Source organism: Lygodium microphyllum, chromosome 2 (genome assembly GCF_053477565.2).
Source record: "Lygodium microphyllum isolate KBCC chromosome 2, Lygodium_microphyllum_v1.1.10, whole genome shotgun sequence".
Lineage (NCBI taxonomy): Eukaryota > Viridiplantae > Streptophyta > Polypodiopsida > Schizaeales > Lygodiaceae > Lygodium > Lygodium microphyllum.
The window spans coordinates 85,413,283-85,441,088 of record NC_141136.1 but is presented as its reverse complement, the minus strand read 5'-3'; the positions used below and the strand labels follow the sequence as shown (position 1 = coordinate 85,441,088).

The window sequence follows — 27,806 nt, the reverse complement described above, 5'->3', positions numbered from 1 at the left end:
CCAGACGGTATCAACAGATACAAGCCATAATTGATATAAGCCGAAAGAAATTCCAGACAGAAGAATCAAAAGTCTATGGCAACAATGCAAGTTTAGAATCCCATAACTCCAGCATAGGTACCGGCCTAATTGTTGCTAAGTTGTGGACTTCATGTCTAGATGCAACTACCTATTAGCTCAATACAGAGTAGGATAAATGACAAAAGTCTTGATCTTGTTGTGAATTTGTTTAACATCAGAGCCTAAAGAAAAAAAGAAAAATTTGATCAATATCTTTGAAGACCACCAAACACCATGGATTTATATAAAATGTTGTATTTGATACAACTAAAAGCACAAGCAAAACAAAGATCTTAACACACTACGAGACAAAAAGGCACCCGCGATGTGAACGCCGTGGTTGATACAAGTAAAGAATTAAAATCCAAACTGCAGAATCACGAATTAATATAAGCTTGATCAATGTGACCAATAAAGAATACTTTCCACTCCATGGTGTTGATAGTATTGTTTTCTCAAGTGGCACTCTATATTGATTGTCATTGTGGTTAGCACAAGGTAGCATGTGCAAAGATAACACTGGATGCAATTGTCAAGAGGTCAACTACGAGACAAGCCACTCTTGTCAGTGAAGTGCACTACATTTAGCAAGCAGCTTTCTGGATGATTTAGAGCTTTAGCCCCATCCCAGGCCTACATCACACGAGGGTTAGTTTGCTGGCTCCTCCCAAAACCACACCTACACCAATACTTCTCCAGCAGAGACTCCAGCTTATTAGATAGCCAGAGCCGACCTCATTCTCATACTAGAAAATTGAGAGACCCAGAGGCACTACCGAGCAATTCAGACAGTAAGATGGAGGTGTGGACAATACTCACCAGTATCATCACATGGTAAATACAGTGATGCCGAACAGTACTACGAGGGGAGCGGCCCTCTCAAACACCATCTTGGCTCTCCAAGGCCAGATGGGAATGGGAGAATATGCAAATAGCTCTCAGTATTAACAGCAGAACACAACAGATTCATGCCCAATAGCAACTATTCTTCCAGCAGACACCCAAAACAGAACTACACCCTGCCTCAGGTCTTTTGTATCTATATCCCTCAGAGAGGCCATCCAATGTTGCTTTTGTAATTTAATTTATGATAATCATGTGGATCCTTTCTTTGGAAAACAGTGTACAAAATGTTCATGACCCCAAAAAGAGTAACATTAGAGTGCACACCTGCATAAGATTAAGATGTCCTGACAGAAGTGCCAAGAAGTACAACGAAGATGAACAAAGAATGATCTCAGAGCATGTATTTGTACCCTTCAGGGCAGCAATCAACATCCACTGTTTCTAATGTACAAACTTCCTAGCAAACATGTACAGAAGACAAAACTTATCTCGAGGAATCTAGGATACAATGAATAGAAGGAACCACTCACTCATTAGTAATTCAAGAGGGAGTATTTCACACGTAAGAAGATCTTATTCTTCTCCACACACAGCTTTGCACCAGTGACTAACCAGTGGCCAGGTACATCTTGTGGACCTCTCAACATCTCTGATGTGTCAACAAACTTCAAAAGCTTTTGAGTTTGTGTTGTAGTAGCAGCTGAAACTGCGCTAGCTGTAGAGTTACTCGACTTTGCCTGTTCACTAGGTGGTAGAGGTGTATGATCCCAGACAGACCTCCTAATTGTACATCCAGGAACTTTTGAATAGAGAAGCTTCAAATGAAGGACACTTTTTAACCCGAAGTCCCAAACTCCAAGTTGTGCCCCGGTGACTATGTAAGCACCAGATGCATCTCCAAACCAGGTCTCGCTGAATTCAACAGGTGCTGTGCTGACATGGGCAAAGTTCTTCCATTGTACTGGCTCAAACCATCTACTATCCTGCTCTTCCGGCCCATGCCATTTGGGAGCTCCGATGGCAACATAAGCATCCCAATGTGGTTGCAGTATTTTTGGAAGGATAGTAAGGTGCTGTACATGTACAGCAAGCCGATTCAGCTTACTACCTTCAAGACTCAAACGAAGTCCTGTTACTGGCTTCCTACCAACAGAAACCTGCAGGTCACCATGTTTTAGTAATATATCAGAATAAAGCTGACCAAGTTTGATACAACCACAAGCATGCCAAAGTTCTTGCCTGATCTGTACTGATGAAGAGCTTCTGTCCCATGAGACTAAACTGTAAAAATGGGCATACAGGTTCTTTTCTGGGAGGACCAACTACGCTGGCCACAGGTGCCCAGGCCCTTGGAGTTAGGAATTCCAGAAAATACTGTAGTTCTTCTAAAGGGGGTTTATCTGAAAAACATTTTTTCAAACAATAAAAATGAATCTTTTAGCTTTTGTTATTAGACACCTGAAGTTCATAACTTGCTACCTTTTGATACCCCCCATCAATTCATCAATAACAAAAAATCATCAGACTTCAAGTAATCTGATTGATGTCATTTAGGATCCACTGATACCAAAACACATCCAAGTTTTGACGCACAAGCTTGGATGTGCAGAAAATACTTCAATTCTGTCTGCTGGGAAGTAAGGGAAAGATTTCCTTCTTCTAGGCATTTTGTGTCAGCATGAATGTCCTGATTCTCTCCCATGTTCTTATTTCCTTAGTTACCATGATATAAGCATTCTGGGTCCCCCAGTAATAGAGTACAACTCGGCTCATCATCTTGTGAACATTCATTGATTACGTTCGCATACAACCACAGGAGTATATCAAACACCAAAAGTATGTGCTGGAAGTTAGAGAACATCTACAGATGTGGGGGCTTGAACAATTAACAGACATTTCACGAGTCGGACAAAATGAGCTCTCAAACAGGCCTGCCAATAATCTGTATGGCAAAAGCAGAAAAAGGACACAGCGCGGTGGCACCCTTCCTTTTTTTTCTTCGGGTTGGGGGAGAAGAGAAGGAGCAGGAAGTAATCTCTTACATTTCAAATACGCCTCAATAGCGCGACTCAAATTCTCCATGCCTGAGCCTGAGTCGAGAAGTACAACAATAGGGAAAAAAGACATTGTCAAGACATCTGGATTACCAAAAATAGAGTCTCTCCACTCAAAATGGTCTTGTATTAAATCATCTCCACCTCTTCTCCTATAAATCACTGTAATGTCCTGCATATTTTAAAAACAGTATTTTTAGGAAAAATTGGATCCAAAAATAATAAGGTGTATTGTAAACTGATGATAGAACTCTTGAAACAGCTGATCGGCCAATGTCTGATCACTCTTTGATGAAATGCAGCTAAATCTACCATTTAAACACCGAATGTGGAAGTGAGACTTGGTGAAGTTTACTTCTTTGCCTGTGAGGGATGATGAGCTGTCGGCATAGGATGGTTGAGAGCGAATCTTGTGATTTGTGAAGATGGCTGGTTCTTCAACCTATGGAACAAACAGTACTTGAGAGCTTATAACAAAGAAGATCTAGAAAAAACTCAACCCCAGTAAAAGTTCTCAAGAATGTTGCTGAAGTCTAACATCCACAACCAGCAGCACTAGGGAGACAAATGCAAGTAGAGACTAGTAAAGTAGAAATTACGTATGAAAATAAGAACCAGAGCCTTTGATATGGGGAAGATTACCTTTTCTTCTGTTTCCATATAAGATTTTTGAGCCCCGTGAAACCTAGTTTCTACAAGCCTCTTCAAATGCGTTTCAATCTCTGACTTGGATAAGGTTGAGGACTGGTGTTGTTTCACATAAATGACATCCTTACCCCCCACTTCAACACTTATTATTATGTGTGTGCCATATTTTTCAATGAAACTGCAAAAGAAGGCACAAATTTGAAATAAGCAGAAGCTGCTCCAGAACTTGAGAATGATGCATTGAAATTTTGAACTCTATGCTGATAAGTTAATGAAACTACTAACCTTGCTAAAGCTGCTGGGTCCCAAGAACTAGGAACTGTTTTCTTTACTTCCTCACATAAAATGAAAGGTGGCCTTAGATGCACGCTGTATAAAGGAATTATCCAACCATCAACTGCAAGTCTCTTAGTTGATGCAGCATCAGCTTGCCATGAACCAGAAAAGCTAAACATAGCATTGAACATGCCTAAAGGGGTCTTTCCTGGAATAGCTAGCAGTTTGTTGAATGCCTCTGACATCTGCAAAATGTAAGACTTTGGTTTTGACAAAGCATTAAGGGCCTTGTCCTGGATATAGACTTGGTCATCTCAGCTTGAAACTCGCAAAAATATACATTATGCTTGATCTGGGGAACCATACATGATACAATGTGAACATCAAATCATATCTACTTCAAAATTATAGATGCATTTCCAGTGTGTAGCAGTGAAATAGTGGCAAGTCACAAAACAATTATTCAAACAAAAATGAGAGAGCTGAAACAGAAAGGACAAAAAAGAGAAGCCTATACATGAGATTGTGAGCATTTCGCCCGTTACACTATAAAATATTTGAACTTCTCAAACCTCAAGCCAAAAATGATGCATGCATAGGTAAGGTGTACACCATGTTCAGTATTCTTAATTTCTGTGTAGTTGTTCAAAAATCAATGATATCCAAAAAGAAAAACCCCTCCCCATCATGAAAACACCAGCAAGTGTACATGTCTAAGGTGCCAACCACATAAATGTTAGTGCACAGAATGGAAGCAAGACACACAAAGAGAAGAATAAATGCAGTGAAGATGAAGGAACAAAACTGATCTGAAACGAATAGCTGAATACGACGAAAGCCCCTGCACATGTGGCTGAACAACATCCATGAGAGTGCTGGACTGCATGGAGAGAGAAGATGACGATGGCCGGAGATAAAAGATGATCATGAACAGCAGGAAGAGGAGGGAGACTGGAACCAGCCTTCCTCCTTAGAAAGGGCTCTCGCATTGTTGCCAAGGGGTCCAAAAGTGATACCTTGTATCCTTTGCATGTATCTAGTGTGTGTGACCATGTAGTCGCCATAAGCAAGCAGCAAAGTGTTCCTTTGTAGCATAGCCGCTTGGGACACATAAGTCAAACTGGAATGAAAGTGCTTTCTTGCTTGGGTTATTTACCTTCTTTGAGGTATGCTGATTTTGAACAGTGCGATCATTGTATTTATGATAAACATACTCACATAAAAAATCTCTCTCTCTAAAGTCTTGAACCTTAGAGTTGGTACATTCAGATGTATGTCAAATGCCAGGATTATCTCTAGGGGGAAGAAGTATTTGATTACCTTTGTTGATAATGCCACACACAAAGTATGGGTTTATTAAATCCGTCACAAAGACAAGGCCTTGGATAAATTTAAAAAATTCTTAGCACTTGCTCAAACTCAGCCCAGCAAGACATTAAAATGCCTTCGAACTGACAATGGTGGGGAATATGTGTCCCAAGCCTTTCAGGACTTTTGTGACAGCAAAGGGATTAAAAGAGAGCTCACTACCCCTCATAATCTGCCCAAAAATGGTGTTGTAGAGCATATGAACAAGACCATTCAAGACAAGGTCCATACAATGCTATGACATGCTACTTTACCCTATGCATTTTGGGCAAAGGCTATTATGACAGCAGTACACTTGATTAATCAGTCATCAAATAGGTCTTTGGGGGGAAGAGTCCCTCAAAAAGTGTGGTTGGGCGAGCCACCTTCGGATGCTCACTTGAGAGTGTTTGGCTACGAGGCATTTGCACGCATTCACAAGGAAGAACGCAGCAAACTTAAGCCAAAGTCCTATAAATGTATTTTCCTAGGATATAGTAATGAAGGCAAGATGGGGTATCGATTATGGGATCCCAAGAAAAGAAAAGTAGTACGCAACAATGATGTTATCTTCCGGGAAGATCACATGCACAAATAGCCCGAAAAGATAGAGAAGGTCAAAAGGGTTGTATTCCAAGAGGATGTACCAATAGGACAACAAAGAATGCCCGTTACACAGCAGCAAATACCTACTGTAAATGTTCCTGAAAATGCAAGGAATGATGCCGAAAATGATTAGCAAGATCTTGCCCATGATGTACCACAAATTCAACAAGAACATGTGCCTTTGGAACAACCAGAACCAGCTGTACAGCACGTTGAACCTTCAGAACAGCAACCTCTTAATGAAGATTTGCAAGCTGATCAGCCAGCAAATCTTGACCATTGGGTCCGTAGGTCAACCAAAGTCCAAAGACAACCAAATAGATTCCTTCCTCGTGTTAATTGTGTGACTGATTATGTCATGTTGACAAATTGTAGTGAGCCGTCATGCTCCCAGGAAACAATAGACAGAAAAAATAGTAAGAAATGGCATAAAGCAATGTTGTCAGAGATGGAATCTCTCATGAAAAATGGTACTTGCGATTTGGTGCATTTGCCTAAAGGGCAAAAAGTGCTACCATACAAATGGGTTTACAAAATGAAAGTCACTTCTGGTTCTCTACCAAAGTACAAGGCACGCCTCGTTGCTAAAGGGTATAAGCAAGAACATGAAACTGATTTTGATGAAATCTTTTGTATTGTAGTAAAAATCACAACTTTGCAAACTATCTTGGGCTTGGTTGCATCTGAAGACATGGTACTCATACAGATGGATGTAAAAACCGCTTTCTTAGATGGTGATCTGCATGAGGACATCTATATGCAGCAACCGGAGGGTTTTGCTGCAAAGGGAAAAGAGCATATGGTATATAAACTCAACAAGAGTTTGTATGGGCTAAAGCAAACGCCACGAGGATGGTATATTAAATTTGATACATTTATGCAATCTCAAGGATTTCTAATGGAGCCTAACGGAGCTGAGAGTGAATGCGACGGATAACACACACAAAGAGTAGAGAGTAGTAGAAAGAAGACTGCGCACAACACCTTTGATGTTCGGTACAAAAAACTAGTATACCTCTTTAGGTTTTAGATGGATATATATCAAGGTACAAATGTGCTAAGAATGTGTTCACACTCATGCACATATAACAGGCACAATGGCCCTTTATTCCCAACAACCTTCCACCTAAAGGCAATGTACCTTAAGAGGAGAAAAGAATCAACTAAGTCTAGGTATGTACAAAGCTGAAATACATATACCTATCCAACTCCCATCATCTGTCGGCAATGAGCAAACCACTTTGCTAGAAGACCCTTCGTGAGAAGATCTGCAGGATTATCATCCGTATGCACTTTGACAAGCTCAATGCTCTTGCTATCAAGTATATCTCTAATGAAGTGATACTTCATCACCTATATGTGCTTCGTCTTTGCATGAAAGACGGGATTGCGTGTTGGCATGATAGCACTCTGACTATCACAACGGAGAACAGGTAACTCTGTAATGCCAAGCTCTCCCACCAAACGTGAAAGCCATAAAGCCTTCTTGTATGCCTCAGTGGCAACCACATACTCTGCCTCTATAGTAGACAATGCAACACACTTTTGTAGCCTGGAGATCCAAGAGACTTCTCCTCCTATGAAGGTACACATATCCAAAAATGGACTTTCTGCAGTCCGCATGACCAGCATAGTCTGCATCCGTAAAGCCAACGACAAATGCCTTCTGGTTTCCAAAGTAAATGCACAAATCCTTTGTATCTTTGAGGTATTTCATAATACCTTTCACTGCTTCCCAATGCTTTTTACCAAGGTTTGCCATATATATGCTAACCACTCCCACTACAAAGACAATGTCAGGATGTGTAGCAACCATAGCATACATCAAACTGCCAACAGCTGAAGCATATGGTATCTTGGCCATTTTAGCCTTCTCATCATCAAATGTAAGGCTGTCCTCTGCATTGAGTTTCACATATAAAGGCAATAGAGCCCGAATTGTTTTCCCCTCTCTCCATATTGAAATGCTGCAAAACCTTGAAGATATACTCCTACTGAGATAGATAGAGTAATCCTTTTTACCTATCTCTGAGTATTCGCATGCCAAGAATGTGATTTGCATCACTAAGATCCTTCATGCATGTATTTGCTGCTGTACAGCGGGCACATTTTGCTGTCCAAAAGGTATTTCTGTTCGGAATGCAACCCTACGGACTTCCTCTGTTCTTCGGGCTGTTTGTCCATGCAATCTTCCCGAAAGATAAAATCATTGATGCGTACTACTTTTCTTTTCTCAAGATCCCATAATCTATACCCCATTTTCACCTTCATCACCATATCCCAGGAAAATACATTTGCAGGACTTTGGCTCAAGTTTGCTGCATTCTTCCTTATGTATGTGCACAACTACTTCGAAATCAAACACTTTCAAGTGTGCATACGAAGGTGGCTTGCCCGACCACGCTTCTTAGGGACCTCCCTCCCCCCCAAAAAGACATGTTTGGTGACCGATTAATCAAGTATACAGCTTTCATAATAGCTTCTGTCCAAAAACCATGAGGTAATGCAGTATGAGACAACACCATACAGACCTTATCCTGTATGGTCCGATTCATATGCTTTGCAACTCCATTTTGGGATGGATTATGAGAACAGTGAGCTCTCTCTTTATCCCTTTGCTGTCACAAAGTGCCTAAAAGGCCTTGGACACATATTCCCCACCATTGTCAAAGCAAAGACACTTAAGTGTCTTATCAGTCTCATTTTTAACCAATGCCAAGAATTTTTGAAACTTGTCAAGCACTTTATCCTTGCTATGAATAGGGTAAACCCACACCTTCCATGTAGCATCATCAACAAAGGTGACAAAGTATTTCTTTCCCCCTAAAGATAACCCTGGCATCTGGCATACATCATAATGTACAAACTCGAGAGGAGAAGATTTCAGCAAAAGAGACTCCTTATGAGACGTCTCTGCATGTTTACCATAAACACAATGATCACAATGCTCAAAATCTACATAACGAATGTTGGGATAAAGAACGCAAGGATCGAGACATGACATGCTTTCTCACAATAGAGAGACATAGAGAGAGTGCAGAGTAGAGAGGAGAGTGAGCACGACACCTTCTTGGTCGGTACAATGACGAGTGTACCTCTTTAGGTCTTTAGATAGATATATATATATATATGAAAATACAAATGTGCTAAGGGTATGTTCACATCTGTATACATATAAAGACACAATGGCCCTTTATTCCCGACAACCTCCCACCTAAAGGCAATGTGCCTTAAGGGGAGAAAAGAATCAACTAAGTCTAGGTATGTACAAAGCTGAAATAAATATATCTATCCAACTCCCATCATCTGTCGGCAATACGCAAACCACTCTGCTAAAAGACCCTTTGTGAGAAGATTTGCAAGATTATCATCTGTGTGCACTTTGACAAGCTCTATGCTCTTGCTATCAAGTACATCTCTAATGAAGTGATACTTCACCTATATGTGCTTCGTCTTTGCATGAAAGACAAGATTCAGTGCTAGCATGATAGCACTCTATCTATCACAATGGAGAACAGGTATCTCTGTAATGCTAAGCTCTCCTACTAGATGTGAAAGTCATAAAGCCTCCTTGCATGCCTCAGTGGCAACCATATACTCTGCCTTTGTAGTAGACAATGCAACACACTTTTGTAGCCTTGAGATCCAAGAGACTCCTCCTTCTAAGATAAACACATTCCCAAAAGTGGACTTTCTACAATCCGCAAGACCAGCATAGTCTGCATTCGTAAAGCCAACAACAGATGCCTTCTGCTTTCCAAAGAAAATGCACAACTCCTTTGTGCCTTTGAGGTATCTCATAATATCTTTCATTGCTTCCCAATGCTTTTTACCGAGGTTTGCCATGTATATGCTAACCACTCCCACTGCAAAGGCAATCTCAGGATGTGTAGCAACCATAACATACATCAAACTGCCAACAGTTGAAGCATATGGTATCTTGGCCATTTCAACCTTCTCATCATCAAATGTAGGGCTATCCTCTGCACTGAGTTTCACATATAAAGGTAATGGAACCCCAATTATTTTCTCCCCCTCCGTATTGAAACGTTGTAAAATCTTGGAGATATACTCCTGCTAGGATAGATAGAGTAATCCTTTTGACCTATCTCTAAGTATTCGCATGCCAAGCATGTGATTTGCATCACCAAGATCCTTCATGTCAAAGCTGCCATGAAGAGTTTGCTTCAGTGAGTCTAAGACATGAGTATCCCTGCCAGCAATCAACATGTCATCAACATACAAAACCAAGATAATTAGGCTGCCATCTGCGCCAGGTGCGTCCTTTCATGTCACTGTTTTCAATTGAAAAAAAAAAAGACAAAAACAAAAACACTGAAGACAACAAGCCTGAAAAAAAGAACAGTCAGCCTGCAAAGGAAAGCAATGTGAAAATAGAAGAGGTTAATGTAGTCACTCATGATAATGACAGTAATGGTGATGTCCTTCTTGCTTCTTCTTTGAGTGCACATGCATTGATTGCAAATTTTAAGACTGATATGCACACTTGGATACTTAATTCAAGTGTGTCCTTTCATGTCACACCACATCATGAGTGGTTCTCTGACTGCAATGGTGGTGTACGTAGTGTTGTCCACTTGGGAGATAACTATGCATGTAAAATTCCAAGAATTGGCAATGTGAAACTGAAATTTCAACATGGCTCCGTATTTGTTTTGCATAATGTGAGACATATACCTTAGCTCAACAAGAGCTTGATAAGCACAGGGCAACTAGATGATGAAGGCTATCACACCACATTTGGGAAAAGCAAATAGAAACTCTGTAAGGGCTCTTGCATTGTTGCCAAGGGTTCCATAAGAGATACCTTGTACCCTTTGCATGAATCTAGTATGCATGACCATGTAGTCGCCGAGTAGCCAAGTGTTTCTTTGTGGCATAGCCGGTTCGGACACATGAGTCAAACTAGAATGAAAGCGTTTTCTCACTTAGGTTATTTACCGTCTTTGAGATATGCTGATTTTGAACACTGTGATCATTATATTTATGATAAACATGCTCAAACATCACATAAAAACTCTCTTTCTCTAAGGTCTTCATTCGTAGAGTTCGTACATTCAGATGTATGTCAAATGTCAAGATTATCTCTAAGGAGGGAAGAATTATTTCCTTACCTTAGTTGATGATGCCACACGCAAAGTATGGTTTTATCCAATCCGTCGCAAAAACAAGGCCTTGGATAAATTTTCAAAATTGTTGACACTTCCTCAAAATCAAACCAACAAGACATTAAAGTGTCTTTGCTCTAACAATGGTGGCAAATGTGTGTCCAAAGCCTTTCAAGACTTTTGTGACAGCAAAGGGATTAAAAGGAAACTCATTGCTCCTCATAATCCACCCCAAAATGGTGTTGCAAAGTGTATAAACAAGACCATTCAAGACAAGGTCCGCACACCAAGCTAAAGTTTTATAGTGTTTCAATATGAAGGGGGGAAAAGCCATTAGTATACCATTGCCTCCATATGTGAAACTTAGTGCAGATGACAGCCCTACATTTGATGATGGAAATGCACGCTAATCTAATCAAGGGATACAAGGCTCCTCAAAGTCGAATGAGGAGATGATGCATGGATCCTTGAAATCTGGACGAGTCATGACTCATGAATCCTAGAGACTAGACGCATGATATCTCAAGAGTCAAGAGTCAAGAGTCAAGAGCAGTTTAGCATTGCAGTTGCTAGTTACCAGGACACGAGTTTGACATGATGGATTTTGGAATCCTATACTTCTTCCTTGGATTGAAGATCTATCAAATGGAACAAGACCTTTTTATTTCATAGCATAGATACATTACCGAACTTCTCTCGGAGTTTGATATGGCCAATTGTAGACCTATTTCTTACCCCATGGACCTGGAGTCCAAGCTTTTGGCAACAGGAGCTCCCCTTACAGATGCCACATGTTAAAGGTGTCTTGTTGGCTCCCTCATCTGGCTTGTTCACATTCGACAAGATATTTATTTTGTTGTGGCATTGTTTTCTTCTTTCATGAAGGCTCCCACTTTAGAGCATTGGAAAGCGGCCTTGGGCATTCTTCATTATTTACAAGGGGACTCGATCCTACAAGATCATGCGTGGAGAGAGGGTTACTCTCTTTGGTTGGAGTGATTTTAATTGGACAGGTGATGTGGATTTGTACCAGTCCACTATAGGTTATACTTTCTTCCTTGGATCAAGAGTTATCTCGTGAAGCAGCAAGAAGTAGCATACTGTGGCCCTTTCTTCTAAAGAAGCAAAGTATCGTGCCTTATCTTCTACAACTATGGAAGCGGTTTGGCTTCACCACATGTTGGCGGGGATCAACTTTCCTCAACCTAAAACTATGGAGCTATGTGTCAACAACTAGAGTGCTCTAGCTTTGGCAAAGAGCCCTGTGTTTGATACTCCCACAAAGCACATCGAGGTTCAATATCACTATATTCAAAAGCAAATCGTGGATTCCAAGTTAGCGGTGGCCAACTGTCCCACGGAAGACAACACACCTGATCTCTTCACGAAGCCTTTGACCCAGGTTTCTATGCTTCATCACATGAGATTGTTCGATCTTTAGACACTCCAGGATATGAAAGGGAATCTTTGAAACCAATCTTTTTCTTCAAGTAGGGTGGTAAAACCTAATCAAGCACTTAATTACAACAATTAATAATTGAGCATAAACTGAAATGCACACATTACCTTAACAATCTTGGACAATAGACACTCGATTGGCCCTAAAACTGACACCCCTTTCCGTATTTATTTAACTTTGATTGCTAATGGACAGTGTACAAGTTGAGATTTCACAATCTCCTTTGCTGATCCAAAAGCCCCTTGTTGTACATACAATCAGCAAGTAATTTGGGCAAGGAACCACCAACTAGCCAAATGCTGCCCCAATTTACAACGAATGAACTAGCATCTGAAATCCCTATCAATCCCATGAATTTCATGGTGCTAATTTCAGTATATGTGCCTTCTCTTATTGGCATGGGTCCCAAGGTGGCTATTAAACCCTAATTTTTGCCAATCCTTGAAAGGTGTCTCCCTGCTATCCCCTGCCTGCTGAGGCTCCCAAATGGCTATCTTTTGTAGCAAATTGTTGTTCTCTAATCAGAAAATGGACCAACTCTGTGTGTGTGTGTGTGTGTGTGTGTGTGTCTGTGAACTAGCTAAATGGCTAATACTCAACCCCCAATTTTTGCCAATCCTTGAAAGGTGTCTCCCTGCTATCCCCTGCCTGCTGAGGCTCCCAAATGGCTATCTTTTGTAGCAAATTGTTGTTCTCTAATCAGAAAATGGACCAACTCTGTGTGTGTGTGTGTGTGTGTGTGTGTGTGTGAACTAGCTAAATGGCTAATACTCAACCCCCAAAAACGTTTTCTCAATTTGCATGGGCATTTTTGCCATACCATTTTTCAACACTATTCAATCATTTACTTAATTTTCAAAATTAAATAATCCCAAAAATTAATTTCAACCCTTTTGACCCTGCCCAAAATTAAATGTGTCCATCCATGATTAAATGGGTTAGGCCATTTGCAACTTGGAGTGGTCCCAACCTCTATTGATCCTTAGAGTTACATTAGTTAACTAATTAATGCTAGTGCCTAGTGTCATCACTAACACTTATTGACCAAACAACTCTCCTAGGGTCAAAACTAACACCAACTCACCCCCAAAGCCCAGTTGATATAACTTATCACAACTTTTGCCTTTGAGGTTCTTGGCCTGTTACCATGAAATGACTGCCATGTGCATCACATGTACTAAACAACCTTGCATATTTGATTAATAACTTAATCAAATGTTATCGGCAAGATTAAAACATCTCAAAATTTCACGTCCCCATGGAAGACCTCCCCCTTGAAAACCTTGTAATCGTCCTCGATTGTACTACATTGTGCCAAAGGAAAAACATATTGCACTAGAAGTTCCATAAGGTATCATAGTTACAACATTAGCCACTGTTACCCAACCATGCCACATGTCCCAAACCTTGCTAAAATTTTCCAACCAGCATAAACATCAGATAGCATTGAGAATTAACCTATAATTATTGCTGAAAACCCCCATTGGATGCATCCATAACTCATGTTTTTCATCTATTCACACTCCATACCCATAGTAAAGCATATTCTCACCATAAACCATGGCTCAAATTGTCAATGGCATTTTCTAACATACTGCTTCCATTGAATCATTTGTAAATCATTGAAAAGTGAGCAAATCTGATCATAAACTAATCACTTGATGATCTAAGAACTGATCACAAACTGCTGCAAGTTGACCTCAAACTAATTACAAAAACTGATCAGCAATCGATGCAAAAACTTATGCAAAGCTGATCCCAAAAGCAACCATAAACAATTTTGGAGTTGATAAAAATTTGAGCTGAAACTAATCAAGATTTTATCTCAAAACTGAGGTAAAAGATTATACCCAACTGATTATAAACTAATGCAAAAGTATATGAACTAAGATAAAAGATTATGCCCAACTGATTATGAACTAATGCAAAAGTATAGTCTCAAAGCCGTGGTAACAACCATACTCATCTGTATACATCTCACAATGACTAGTACACTGAGTAGTGACCTCATGGCAAACATACTATTAGCACAGTACCTTGGATGCATGCTAAATACATCCGAGATCCACTACATACGAGAGCTATCCACAACTGGAGGAGTAAAACTACTACCTTTTCTTTTGAGTATCAGGCAATACTTAAGACCCTGGCTCTACTAAAGCTGACTAAGCCCAAATTGAAGTCAGCTCTAACTGAAAGGCATCTAGGTAAAGTTCCAACAACTGAGGATGGTCTATAAAGTCATCCTCTTCCATCCATTTTTGCATCCATTGGTGAATAATTCTAAAACTTCACCAAATATCTCCTAGAAACTTTACCTCTAATCTTTCTTTCCTTATGTGCCAAGATATGCTCAGGTACTAAAATCTCATCAAGCTCCTCAACCTCAAGCTGAATTTCGGCAGACGTATCCTCTAGCACATCACCATGAAAAGGCCTCAACAAATTGACATGAAAGGCATTGTGTATTTACCAATATGGAGGTAATTTCCGCCGATATGCCACATTGCTAATCTTTTCCAATACCTAGAAGGGCCCATAGTATCTCATACTTAACTTCGGCTACAATCTCTCTCTTCGTTTTGTCTTTTTCGGCCTTGCCTTTTCAAAATGTAACAATACATAATCGCCCTTTGCAAACTAAAAGCACATCTATGGCAATCATACTTAACTTCGGATACAATCTCTATCTTCTTTTTATCTTTTTCAGCCTTGCCTTTTCAAAATGTAACAATACATAATTGCCCTCTGCAAACTGCAAAGCACGTCTATGGCGATCAGCTGCCTTCTTTTGCTTTTCACGTAATCTCTAAAGTGCATATTTTATCTTTGCATAGGCTGCATCAAAGTTTTCCACATAACGATCAACCTCAAAGATCTTATCCTTTGTCTGCAAGATAGGTTATACCTTCTTGCCACCCTCAACTACCTCAAATGGAGCTTTGCCAATGAAACTATGCAATATACAATTGTAAGCAAACTCAACTTAGGGCAAATACTGCTTCCATTGTGTCTTGTGGTTTGAGACATAGCACCTCAAAAGATCTCACACTCTGGAATTTGCTTCCTTAGACTGACCATCTGTCTGCGGATGGAAAGATGATGAGAATTTCAACGTGTTACCCATATTCTCAAACAAATCCTTCCAAAATAAACTAGTCATCCAAGGGTCTCAATCACTGACGATCGACTCTGTCATACCATGATACTTAAAGATATGCTACAAAAACAAACGTGTCATATGATTAGCCTTTATTTTCTTCCTCACAGGAATGAATGAACTTGTTTGCCTAACTTGCAAATGATAGTCCATATCCCATTATTCCCTGTAGGTGTCCTAGGAATAGGCAAGGATTGCAGCCAGCCAGAAATCTTTTACCTATCATTCTTTACCTTCTGACATACGATGAATATCCTGACAAACTGCTTTACCTTGCATCAAAAGAGTGGACCATCACTGCAATGCATTCCCCTTCAAGAATGTGGCTACCTTTCAAATCTTCGAGAACTCAATGAAGTTTCCCCTTAAATAGGCCCCATCAAACTGATGAATGAAAGTCAAAGCTTTCAGTCTATCTTGTGCACCACTGAAAGACTCAAACTTCATTACTTTTTCATCCTCATTATAGTCTTTTGCTGCCCCTTTGGTTGTCAAGTTGTCATACACTAGCTGCTGTAAAAAGAGTGCATTCATTGAATTCACATCAAAACCAACACCAAAATGAGCATTTGCATGATCTGCTTTTCCATCCTCATCATAGTCTTTTGCTGCCCCTTTGGTTGTCAAGTTGTCATACACTAGCTGCTGCAAAAAGGGTGCATTCGTTGAATTTACATCAAAACCAACACCAAAAGGAGCATTTGCATGATCAACACTCATTCCTTGAGCCCCATAAGCACTTAAGGGTGCAGATGCATTACCAAACATGTTGCTTTGTGTCCAAGTATCAAGCCAATGTTGCCATACATAGGGTTTTGCATATTTTCAGCCATACCCAAATACATTGGACCTTGCACACCATGCATTGGTTGTTGCATACCATAGGGATTTGTACCATACATTCCTATATGCAATCCTTATCCAACCATAGTATGAAAAATCGTGCTACCACCAAAGTATCCTGGCTGCCCCATCATAGCATGCATGCCCAGCTATCCAAAATCAATTTGATTAGCACTTCCATGATGGCTTTGCATTTGCATTCCTTGCCCCATAGATACTAACTATTTTGCTTCCATAGCATCTTTGGGAGCGTCAAACGAAGGCTTTGGCACTTCCTTCGATGCACCTTGTTGTCCCAAAGGTGTAGAAGATGACTTCTTCTTCTTGTCCTTGTTGTCCTTCTTCGAAGCATTCAAAGGTCGAGTGAACCCAGGTTCCTTTGCCAATTCAACAAAGAGATTTGCTATTGTCCTCGTCCAGTTCTTGAATCGATTATCAAATTCCTCTTCACTTTGTCGGTCATCAGTCGCATTATGTATTGAAGGCTCTACATCTTGCCCAACAGCAACATTTTCAACTTGCTATCTATGGTCTGAGCCTTGTCCAAGATTAGGCATTACATTTCTTTTTTCCCCATGTGAGTGTCCATACTAAGAGGCATCATCACTGCTTGATTGCATCTCACTATATAAAGACATATTGCTGTAATTTCTCAGCTAAGAGCAAAAATCGGCACTAGCACAAAGCTTTGGCTTACAATCAGGTGTCTCGGGCCCACCAAATCAAAGGATTGAGTGGTATCCCCGTAATGGAACCATAAAACCAGCCTTTATCTTCGGGTAGGGTAATAAAACCTCATCAAGCACTTAATTACAACAATTAATAATTGAGCAGAAACTGAAATACACACATTACCTTAACTATTTTGGACAATAGACACCCAATTGATCCCAAAACTGGCATCCCTTTCGGTATTTCTTTAACTTTGATTACTAATGGACAATGTGCAAGTTGAGATTTCACAATGTCCTTTATTGATCCAAAAGCCCCTTGCTGTACATACAATTAGCAAGCAATTTGGGCCAATCGCCCTTTGATTTTCACCTAGGACTTGCACAAATGCAACCACCAACTGGACAAATGCTGTCCCAATTTACAATCAATGGGCTAGCGTTTGAAATCCATGTCAATTCCACGAATTTCAATTGCTAATTTCAATAAATGATACCTTCTCTTGTTGGCACAGGTCCCAAGGTGACTGTCAAATCTAATTTCTACAAAAATTTAGGGTTTATAGCAAAAATCCTCCTATCTGCCAAATTTGGCTGAGATCTACTAAGAATGGCTGAGAAATGTTGAGATCTTTTGAGAAATTACTAGAGAAGGTGAAGAAAGCCAAGATGAGAGAGAAATCTGATTTTCTTCGCAAGTAAACCCTAAAATCTCCATGCTACCTACTCCAACCTGCATTTAATGCAATTACCTACTGTCACCCACCTCCAGAATGCTTTCAGCTGATTAGCAATGCTACTGCTAGCCCTTGGAATGTGTCTCCCTACTATCCCCTACCTGCTGAGGCCCCCACATGGCTGTCTTTTGTAGCAAATTGTTATTCTCTGATCGGAAAATGGACAAGCAGCTCCCTCTCTCTCTCTTCTAGGCTATAAACTAGTTGAATGGTTGTCTAGCCCCCAAAAACGTTTTCTCAATTTGCATGGGCATTTTTGCCACATGGCAACCTTCTAAACCCATTTTTCAATACTATCCAACCATTTAATTAATTTTTAAAAATAAATAATCATGAAAAACCCGACCCAAAATTAAATGTGCCTATCCATAATTAAATTGGCTAGACCATTTGCAACCTAGAGTGGTCCCCAACCTTTGTTGACCCTTAGAGTGGCATTAATTGACTAATTAATGCTAGTCCGTAGTGTCACACCTGGCACTTATTGGCCAAAAAACTTTCGTAAGGTCAAAACTGATACCAACTAATCCCCAAAGCCCAATTGACATAACTTATCACAACTTTTACCTTTGATATCCATTACATAAATGAGATCCTTGGCATGTTACTATGAAATAATTGTGCATCATATGTGCTAAACAACCTTGTACACTTTGATTAATAACTAAATCAAATTATTTTGGCTAGATTAAAGTATCTCAAATATTCACATCCCTATGATAATATTAGCCTATCTATGTTAATTATGTCAAAGATGGCAAGCTCAACACGTGTAGACATTGATGATGGACCACCTAATTAGTTGGGTCCGCAAGTCTACACTTAGCACATCGATGGTCATTACGATCCTCACATGGCCACTGACTTATGACTTATTATATTTAGTTTGTTGCACCTACCTAAAGCTAACACAGTTATAGCGTCTGTCGATTCGTATAGTCACTTATGCACTATTTGACTTTGTAGACCACTTTCCTTTATGTTGTATTTTATACTTTGTGTACATTGTATTGTGTGAAGAAGAAACCAACAAGAAAACGTTTTTGACAACCCTAAGGTACTCAGTATCATACCCACTGATGGATGTTCACATACGGAAAAAACCCTTCTCCAACTAAAATGTAAAAAGTGCCCATAGATAAGGGTTTGTTCACACCAAAACTTAAGAAGAACACGATAAGTGTAACAAACCCCCCTCATGTAAATGATGTTAATGTATATAAGAAATAGACAAATCAATCTCCAAATGATATCAAGCCAAGAGACTTGCACAAGGCTTCGAACTTCTTTTTGTCAAAGTGCAGCGATGCGGAAGCGTGGGACCAAGACTGAGAGAGAGAGTGAACACAGAGAGAAGAGAGAGAGAGAGAGAGAGAGAGAGAGAGAGAGAATGGAAGATGATCTGTTGTATAAGGTGTGCTGTATACAAAGATATGCAGATATATACACGGCCGCAGTGCGAGGGACTGCATGTCTCCACCTCGATGATGCAACCTGTTGTTCACCTTGAAGTACGCTACAATCTGCACAATCTCCTGCCTGAAATCTGCAATCACGAGTGGGAACAATGTGCTGGCTGCCGGCTATAAATAGCCTAGAATAATGCGATAAAATATGGCAGGTCGGCTGCATTAAATGCAGCCGATTGGTACAGATCAGTCCGACCTGCACCAGACTACTACGTGGCAACTAACGTGGCTGCCTGCTCCGCCAGGGAATGACAATCGCTAACACCCCCTCTCAAAGCCTGGACGGGGCAAAAGCTTGAGGGATCTAGCATGTCTCCGAAGTAGAGCCTGCGAAAGCGCCTTCGTAAACAAATCTGCAAGATTGTCCTCCATCTTGCAGTACTCCACAGCTATGGTCTCATCCAGAAGCTTCTCCCTAATGAAGTGGTACTGGATCTCTATGTGCTTCATCCGGGCATGGAAAACAGGATTCCGTGCCAAGGCAATGCAACTCTCATTGTCGCATCGCAGAAAAGTAGGACAAGTCTGGGGGCATCCAAGCTCCTCCAACAATTTCCGAAGCCACACAGCCTCACATGTGGTGGAAGACCCGGCCCGATACTCCACCTCAGTAGACGAAAGGGCTACCGTGGGCTGCTTCTTGCTACTCCATGAGATAACACCTGCACCTAAGGTAAAATAGTAGCCTGTAGTAGACCGCCTGTGGTCCACATCGCCAGCCCAATCCGAGTCGCTCCAACCTGCAAGTACAAGATCTGAACCACCTATGCCTGCTGGATAATGAATCCCTAAGTCAGAGGTCCCCCTCAAATACCGAAGTATCTGGGCAGCCTGCCAATGCACCGTCTAAGGTTCACTCATGAACCCCGCCAAGAGACCTACAACAAAACAAAGATCAACACGAGTGTTGAGGAGCCAAATCAAGGATCCAATCAATAGACGGTAGCGGGAAGCATCCGCCAAGGGAGAATCTGAATGTGAAGTGGCCTTCCAGTTCGGATCCATAGGAGTAGTAATGGTTCGACAATCCTCCACCGCAAAAGAAACCAAGAGCTCCTGTACATATCTCTGCTGAGAGATGAAAATCCCCCTCTGAGACTAATAAATCTCATGGCCTAAGAAGAAGTGGAGTAGACCCAAGTCCGTCATCTCGAATGTCTAATGTAAAGCTGCCTTCGTCTCTTTGACCTTCTATGCATGATCACCTGTGACAATCAAATCGTCAACATACAACACAAAAAGCACACAACCAGCCTCAGAAATGTGTACATAAAGCTGCGGATCGGTCTTGGAACGCCGATATCCCAACTGTAACTGAAGGAACGAGTCAATCTTCTCGTTCCATGCACGCGGAGCCTGCTTGAGGCCATACAAGGCCTTCTTTAACCTGTAGACTTGTCCATCTGAAGATCCAAAGCCAGGAGGCTGCTCTACATAGATCTCCTCCTTCAAATCACCATTGAGGAAGGCCAACTTCACATCCAACTGGTAGACAGGCCATCGCCTATGGCCAACCAAGGCAAGAACAGCTCGAATAGTCGCCATACGAGTAGTGGGGGCAAAAGTATCATGACAGTCAATCCCGGGGCGCTGTGCAAAACCTTTAGCAACAAGGCGAGCCTTGTGCTTGTCCAAAGAACCATCGCTAAGGTACTTGGTCTTGAAGACCCATTTGACGTCAATCACCTTCTTATGAGAGGGGCGAGGCACGAGGTACCAAGTGCCATTCCTCTCAATAGCCTCCAACTCGGCTTTCATAGCTTTCTTCCATGGTGCAGACTGTAAAGCCTCATTCACGAGGGTGGGCTCTCGATCCTGCATAACACGAGTCATCAAACAATAGTTAGAGCAAACAAGCTCCATAGAATGTGCATGGTGCCTCCGTGACCGCCGCGGACCATCCTGCGGTCCCCACTCCTCAGGGACCCCCTCGATCCCTGAATCTCGGAATGTGTCACGAGCCCAACGAGGAGGAGGCCGGACCTCTCCTCGTCGCTGTCCATCAGCTGAAGACTCTGGGATATCCACCGGTGGTAGCTCCTCGGGGTGACCGATGGAACAGTAGACTCTGTATCTGAAACAAAATCGGAATCAAAAGGCGCTGGCTCTAAAGGAACTGTCTCGGGAGTCCAACTCTCCCCTGGATCTCCAAGAACGGGATGCTCCTCACCCGCTGCTATAGCCGGAACCTCCACGAACCTCACATCTCGACTGGTGTACACATCCCGCTTTACGGGATCATACAAGCGATAGCCTTGGGACTGAGAGCTGTAGCCAACGAACACTTGTCTTCGGGAAGCCGCTTCAAATTTATCACGATGAGACTTGGGAATGTAAAGATAGGCATCACACCCAAAAACCCTAAAATAAGAAATATCCGGCTTAGTCCCAAAGTAAGCCTCAAAAGGTGTCATCCCATCAACGGCCGAAGTGGGGGATCGGTTGAGGATGTGGACGGTAGTAGCCACAGCCTCGGCCCACAGAAACTGAGGTGTCTGTCAGTGCTCCATCATGGTGCACGCCATCTCGATCACACTTCGGTTCTTCCGTTCAAGAATGCCATTTTCTTGAGGAGTGTTGGTGTTAGCAAACTCCTAGTGAATGCCTCTATCTGCACAAAAAACGAGCAAACTCATAAGAAACAAATTCACCACCCTTGTCGGAGCGCAAGGTCTTCAATCCCCGGCCCGATCAGTTCTCCTCAAAGAGAAGCCAATCCTTGAAGTGGGAGAAAGCCTCCGACTTCAACGCCAAGAAGTAGGCCCAAGTCATCCTCTTGTAGTCATCTACGATCAACATGCCGCGAAGCTTTGGTGGGAATCGCATCCCTATGCTGCTTCCCACGAATGCAGGAGACGCATGGCTGCTAGCTCACCACTATGTCCGACAACCCTCGAACGAGCTGTCCACGTAACGCCCTCCGAAGATAATCATAGTTTAGGTGACCAAACCGAGCATGCCATAGCTCGGACTGTGTCTGAGAGGTAAGAAGAAGAGCAGGGAGAGCGGTAGAAGACATCAATTTGTAGATGCCATTCTCCTCATATCCTAATGAAAGAACCTTCCGTGATCCACGATCAAGGATCGTACCGAATCACTGTCAAACTCCACCAAAAGTCCAAGTGAACAAAGCTTATGAACCGAAAGTAGATGATACCCTAAACTTGGCACATACAACACCTCTGAGGTATGGGTACCACTACGTCCATCTGGAATAAGCTGCATCTCACCCCGTCCAGCAATAGACACCAAATAGCTATCGCCTATGAGAATCTGCCCACGCGAATGTCGCAATTGGGCAACACCAATCGATGAAGGAGTCATGTGCTGTCTACGATCCACTCTCGAGCCTGTGGGGCTGTCATCGCAGCATCAAAAGTCTCCGGTGTAGAGTCCTCAATGATTGCTAGATGAAGAAACGCAACTGATGAGGGTACAGCCACCGCTCCAGAATCCTTGGAGTCCTTCTTTGTTGGTGCCCTTCTTGTCTTTGTCGAGACAATCCTTCTTCCAATGGCCGGTCCTATGTATACTATACACGGAGATCAAACGGGCCTTTATCCCAACAAAGGCAAGCTTGGAGGCCCACGATTGATTGTTTGTGGACATGTTTGGTTGTGGAGACTAAAGCGGTGTGGAAGCGTTCAAAGTCATCTAACCCTTTTGTTGTTCTTGCTTCTATGAATGAGCTTTCTTATCAAAGTCCTAGATATCTCAAAGAGAACTTGGCTCCTAAACCATGTGAAGAAATGCTCTAAACACAAAAAACACAAAAACAATCGTACGACAAAGAATAAATTAATAAACACAAAACACAATTAGGGTTAGGGTAACTCAAAGACAATGAACAGAATTAATAATGAAGTGAATGACTGCTAAGTATACAATGCTCAAGCAACAAACACACTATGCAGTGAATATTAAAACTCGAACTCCTATGTCTAAAGGACCAAGGTAGAGGTAATGAGCTAGAGAGTGTATCATACTCCAAACAGACCCCGAAACACAACAAGGCAATCTCCATGTGTCGAAAACACCAGCAAACACAACTCTCAAAGCTAGATCTAATGTAGACGGGCAATGAGGAGAGAGAAAGACTAAAAACGTAAGCATCTTAGGAGAGTGAAAAACCACATCAAGCTGATGATAATGTGGCAAACTGACGGCAACAATCTGTACAACAGCCATACATCACAAACGCAATAGTTTAGCAGTTCACCAACTATAGTCGATGTGGCTGATCAGCAAATGCAGTAGAAATCTACATAGATTGCACGATGGAGACTCGTAACAAGAGTCAAATTGATGTAGACAATAATAGGCAGCTTCGGATGAGATGTCCTCCGCAAACGGGATGTGGACAACAAAGCTAGAGGACCTGAAACCTACAAAAACGAGATTGAGGGAGAGTGGTGGGCTACATGTCTATTTATAGAAAGTTTCGGACACCCAAATTAGGGTTTTACATATGGGACACAATGACTCTCTAGGATCACATTTCTTTTTAAAATAAGAAGGTTTCTTCATTAATTGAGTATGTTTTGGGGTTGTTTAAGTCGGGCTATTACATTTTTAACGTTTTTAGCTCAAGAAAAAGCCTAAATTTTCTCTCTTTAGCATTCTCTCTCATCCTTCAACCTATTCTCAACCTTTCTCGATAACTTTCAGCAAAATTAGCCATTGGAGGTTTGCAGCAAAAATTAGGGTTTGATAGCCCCTTCGGGAAGCATGCTCAAAAATTGAAAGCCTAGAGACTTGGATTTCAATCATTGAAATCGAAGCAATTTCAAGAGATTCAAATGGGCATTCAACCAACAAATATTTAGGCCTGAATTTATCACCTAAAGAACACAATTGAAGGCCAATCCCCAAATAAACCAAGGGGCAAATTGGTTTGAAGACTTGTTGGTCATTTATGACAGCAAGAAGCAATTGGAGGGGGAAGGGGTTTCGGGGAATTTCATCGTATTCCATCCAGATTGCAATTCAAGATAAAGAAATGTCGCAAGAGGCACCAATTTTGGGGCCAACAACCTGTCCACAACCTGTCCATTTCCAAGATTAAGTGGTAATGTTTGCATTTTTCAGATTATGTGAGTTTTATGCTTGCTGTAATTGTTAATAAATCAGGCCATTACCACCCTCTCCAAGAAGGAAGGCTAGTTCCACCTAGCTTCCTATAACCCATGGTGATCAACTGCCTTCACATTTAAGTGGTTACACTGTTGTGTTTACCAAAGTCAACCTCCACACTTTTATGTTTTGGTTTTCAGCCTGCTGCCCTTCCACTTTCAGCATCATCTTAGCTATGACTAGTGGTTCTGTACCTCAGATTCATCTCAGATGGATATCACTATCCGACTACTCTTGTTGCTCTACACTTGAGCATCTATATACTCTTTCATTCATTTACAACATTCATTCATTCACTTTGGAGTTCTCTTCCTTCTTTGTCTGTGTTTTATGTTTTTGCAATTGCGTTATTTTTTGGGTTCTTGTGTTTTAGTCATGTTCATACATTTTGTGTTTTCTTAGTGCAACCTTAGCATCGCTTTCCACCCCATCCCCCTCCATCTCCTTTGGTGGTTCCCTCGTACTCCCCATTCATTTCAAAGGAGGGACAATATTGGAGATGTGATTGTGGCTTCTCTTGCCCTTTGTGTTTCAAAGCGAGATTCCCAAGGTTGCAAGGATCTTTTTCAAGGATTGTCGTCCTCTATGAGCCTAGCCCTCATGCCACAATCACCATCCCCTGCTACTTGCATATCCATCCCACGGACCTCAGCTCTTGTTCTTTCTTGGCAATTTTTTGACATCTTTGATAGCTTATCGCTATCTTCTTTCAATTGGGCCAAAGGTATGGTTCACTCGTTCTCAACAACTAGAATGTTTGGAGTAATTTGTTGGAGGCGTCTGGACTTCCATTGGCCTATGGTGGCCTCTTATTAGATCAAACTTTCATATGGAGAGGTCTTACTCCTTGGTTGGCATTCATAATCAACAGACATCATCAACAATGGCACTCGTCCTACCAACCTAGATCCATTCCATCTTTGGCCTTCTACCACCTCCAAGATTTAAGAGGGGGTGTTAGCAGTCGTATTTGTCATGTCAAGTCATCTCCTCCCTTTAAGCCAGGGTCTAAGTTAAGAAAAGGACATTTGGAGGTATGTTTTTATTTTAGACACTTTAGGTAGAGGTAACACCAATGCATTTCATTCGCACAATGGTCATTTTGGTCATTTGGGCGGGCTAACCTAGGCACACATATTTTAAGTCTGGCCATTTCGTTTACTAGTTGTCACCTTAATTTACCTATTTATGGGCAATCCCCCTCCTCACTCGATTCATAAATCATAAAGCCAGTCATTCTCTTTTCTCTCATCCCCCAACTTGCATTTGGCACCCACACAAGCGCTCTAAGCTACAAGTTGCAACTGATTGTTGCAACCTTGTATCATTTATCAAATTTATTCCTTCTCTCTCTTGCATTTTTTTCAATCTTCTCTTCTATTCGCTTCATCCCATTCCTCTGATCGTCCCATATCACGAAGCAAAGAAAGAACAATATTCAATCCACAAATTTGTGTATTTAAAATAACAATCCCAATGCTCCAAAGGCCGATCCTTTAACTATTATCCAACCTACCAATCCTTCCCGAATCATACACTTGTAAAAAGTTACACGGTACGACATAGAGAATGTGAGCAAGGAATATAAAGTACATACCCAATTAGAGAATAATTGAGATTTCTTAAATTGCAAACAAACTAATACAAGGATGGCTCGATCCACCCATGCCCTTCCAATGTGAAGTTTCGATGGCAATGTAAAGAAATGCTAGGTAAAGAGCAAGCTAGATGAAAGAATTCTAACTCGACAAAAAATAGATAATAATTCTCTAATGTGGCATTCTTTATATAGACTTCGAAGGTGGTCACGTCAACCTAACTGTTGTACCATATTATTAACCTCCGCTAGTCAACCTAAGGAATATTCCAAGTAACATTTCCTTTACAATCGGGTGGGGCACTACCCTTGAACCCCTACTAGGGGAGCCAATGCTAGGGACTGCCTCCACAACATCTAGCACCCAAAATAGGGCTCCTTGATAACTCCCATGCCCCTATAGCTTGATTTCATATGCCACAAGTTGCTACTCTATCTAACCCAAAGGCTAGACCCACAAAGGTCACCTTTTTACTATCTAGTCACAAGGACTTCATCTAACATACAAGTTAGGATGCAACCATTATCCAGACTCACACATAGCTTCTCCTCATAATGGAAGCCTTACAACTTTGAACACCATGGATCACTGGTGGCACCTTCCGAGGGTGTGGCATTAAACATATCTAATAACACTCACCCTTGCCAATTTAACAAGCTTTTGTGCCATACTTTAGTGATCAATTATATGAGAGCTAATTATAATTGTAAGTCGGGTAGCAAAACATGAAACATGTAGGCTGTACATTCTGTGCTGATCACATGCATGGAGAATACAAAACCACTTAACCCTACACTCGTAGAACAAAGAATGCATTAGAGTGGGCTGATGTCATGACAGTCCATATCCTGTAATAATTTGTGAAATGTATGCAGTGTATATTGGCAATAATTTGTGAAATGCATGCAGGGTAGTCTGGCCAATCACAAACAAAATCCAATTAAGATGTCATTTCAAACTTTCCGATTTCCCATTTCACTACAGCAACGAATATACATATGTCATTTGGAGCTAACTGCAGAATATAAAATTCCAAGTTAAGATAAGGAAGAACTTGTAGACAGTAACAGATCACAGCTGCAACCAAAAGCACACCTGATCGAACTCCAGTACCCCTAATGAGTGTCGTGTGCATTTCTCAGGCCTTGTCCTGACGTCTGTCGAAACGTTCGGAATTCGCAACCCTTTTGGTAGCTCAAGGTCACCCTTGTGATCTTCGTCGACCTTCACAAGATGAGTGCCTGCTGTACCTTTGCAATAGAGGAGTCTAATATCACAAGTCACATCGAAACCTCGTCCTAATGCCTGAATGGCATTCAGGGCTGTTGATCTAGCGCCCCTGAACAATATGTCCTCTTCTGCCATAGTCTGATCATCACCAGGATGTGCAATGGTAGGTGTTAATCTGCGATTTTCTTAGAGAACGATTCGAATGTCTGCGGGCGATACAGAATATCGGGCTCGGATACGTCTTCTGTGCTCAGGTTCAGAAACACAAACGCAGACAAGGAGCTCTACAACAAATTCTGGACTCTGCAAAACCCTAAAAGAGTGCGAGCACAGGGAGGAAGTTAATCAGGAATAAGGAAAGACAAGGGAAAATGCGCGACAAGGACCATGTGGGGTAGGTAGGTCTTACCTGGACGCTTTGTGCGTGTGCTAAACTTTTCCGCCATAGCAGCTTCCGGAGGTTCGGACCTTTGACTACCTATCTCGTCTCTGGCTGTCACGCCCGGATTTCAAACTTGCTTCCTGGTCTAGCTTAGCTTA

General features: G+C 41.5%; 1 protein-coding gene across 4 annotated transcripts; it reads right to left on the bottom strand.

Annotated features, from left to right (window-relative positions):
- Nucleotides 1–27,806, bottom strand: CAD1 (MAC/Perforin domain-containing protein). Of its 4 annotated transcripts, XM_087695417.1 has the most exons (9): nucleotides 27,676–27,806; nucleotides 27,132–27,579; nucleotides 3,894–4,129; nucleotides 3,603–3,786; nucleotides 3,316–3,402; nucleotides 2,949–3,132; nucleotides 2,146–2,306; nucleotides 1,437–2,063; nucleotides 1–242 (listed from the first exon to the last, which is right to left on the bottom strand). In XM_087695417.1, exons 2-8 carry the CDS (start codon nucleotides 27,399–27,401, stop codon nucleotides 1,440–1,442), a joined length of 1,746 nt encoding a protein of 581 aa, XP_087551543.1. In that variant the 5' UTR covers nucleotides 27,402–27,579; nucleotides 27,676–27,806; the 3' UTR covers nucleotides 1–242; nucleotides 1,437–1,439. The 4 variants fall into 4 exon arrangements, with proteins under 4 accessions (XP_087551543.1, XP_087551538.1, XP_087551546.1 ...); XM_087695412.1 differs by lacking the exon at nucleotides 1–242 and having other exon boundaries at nucleotides 1,198–2,063; nucleotides 27,676–27,805; XM_087695420.1 differs by lacking the exons at nucleotides 1–242; nucleotides 3,316–3,402 and having other exon boundaries at nucleotides 1,198–2,063.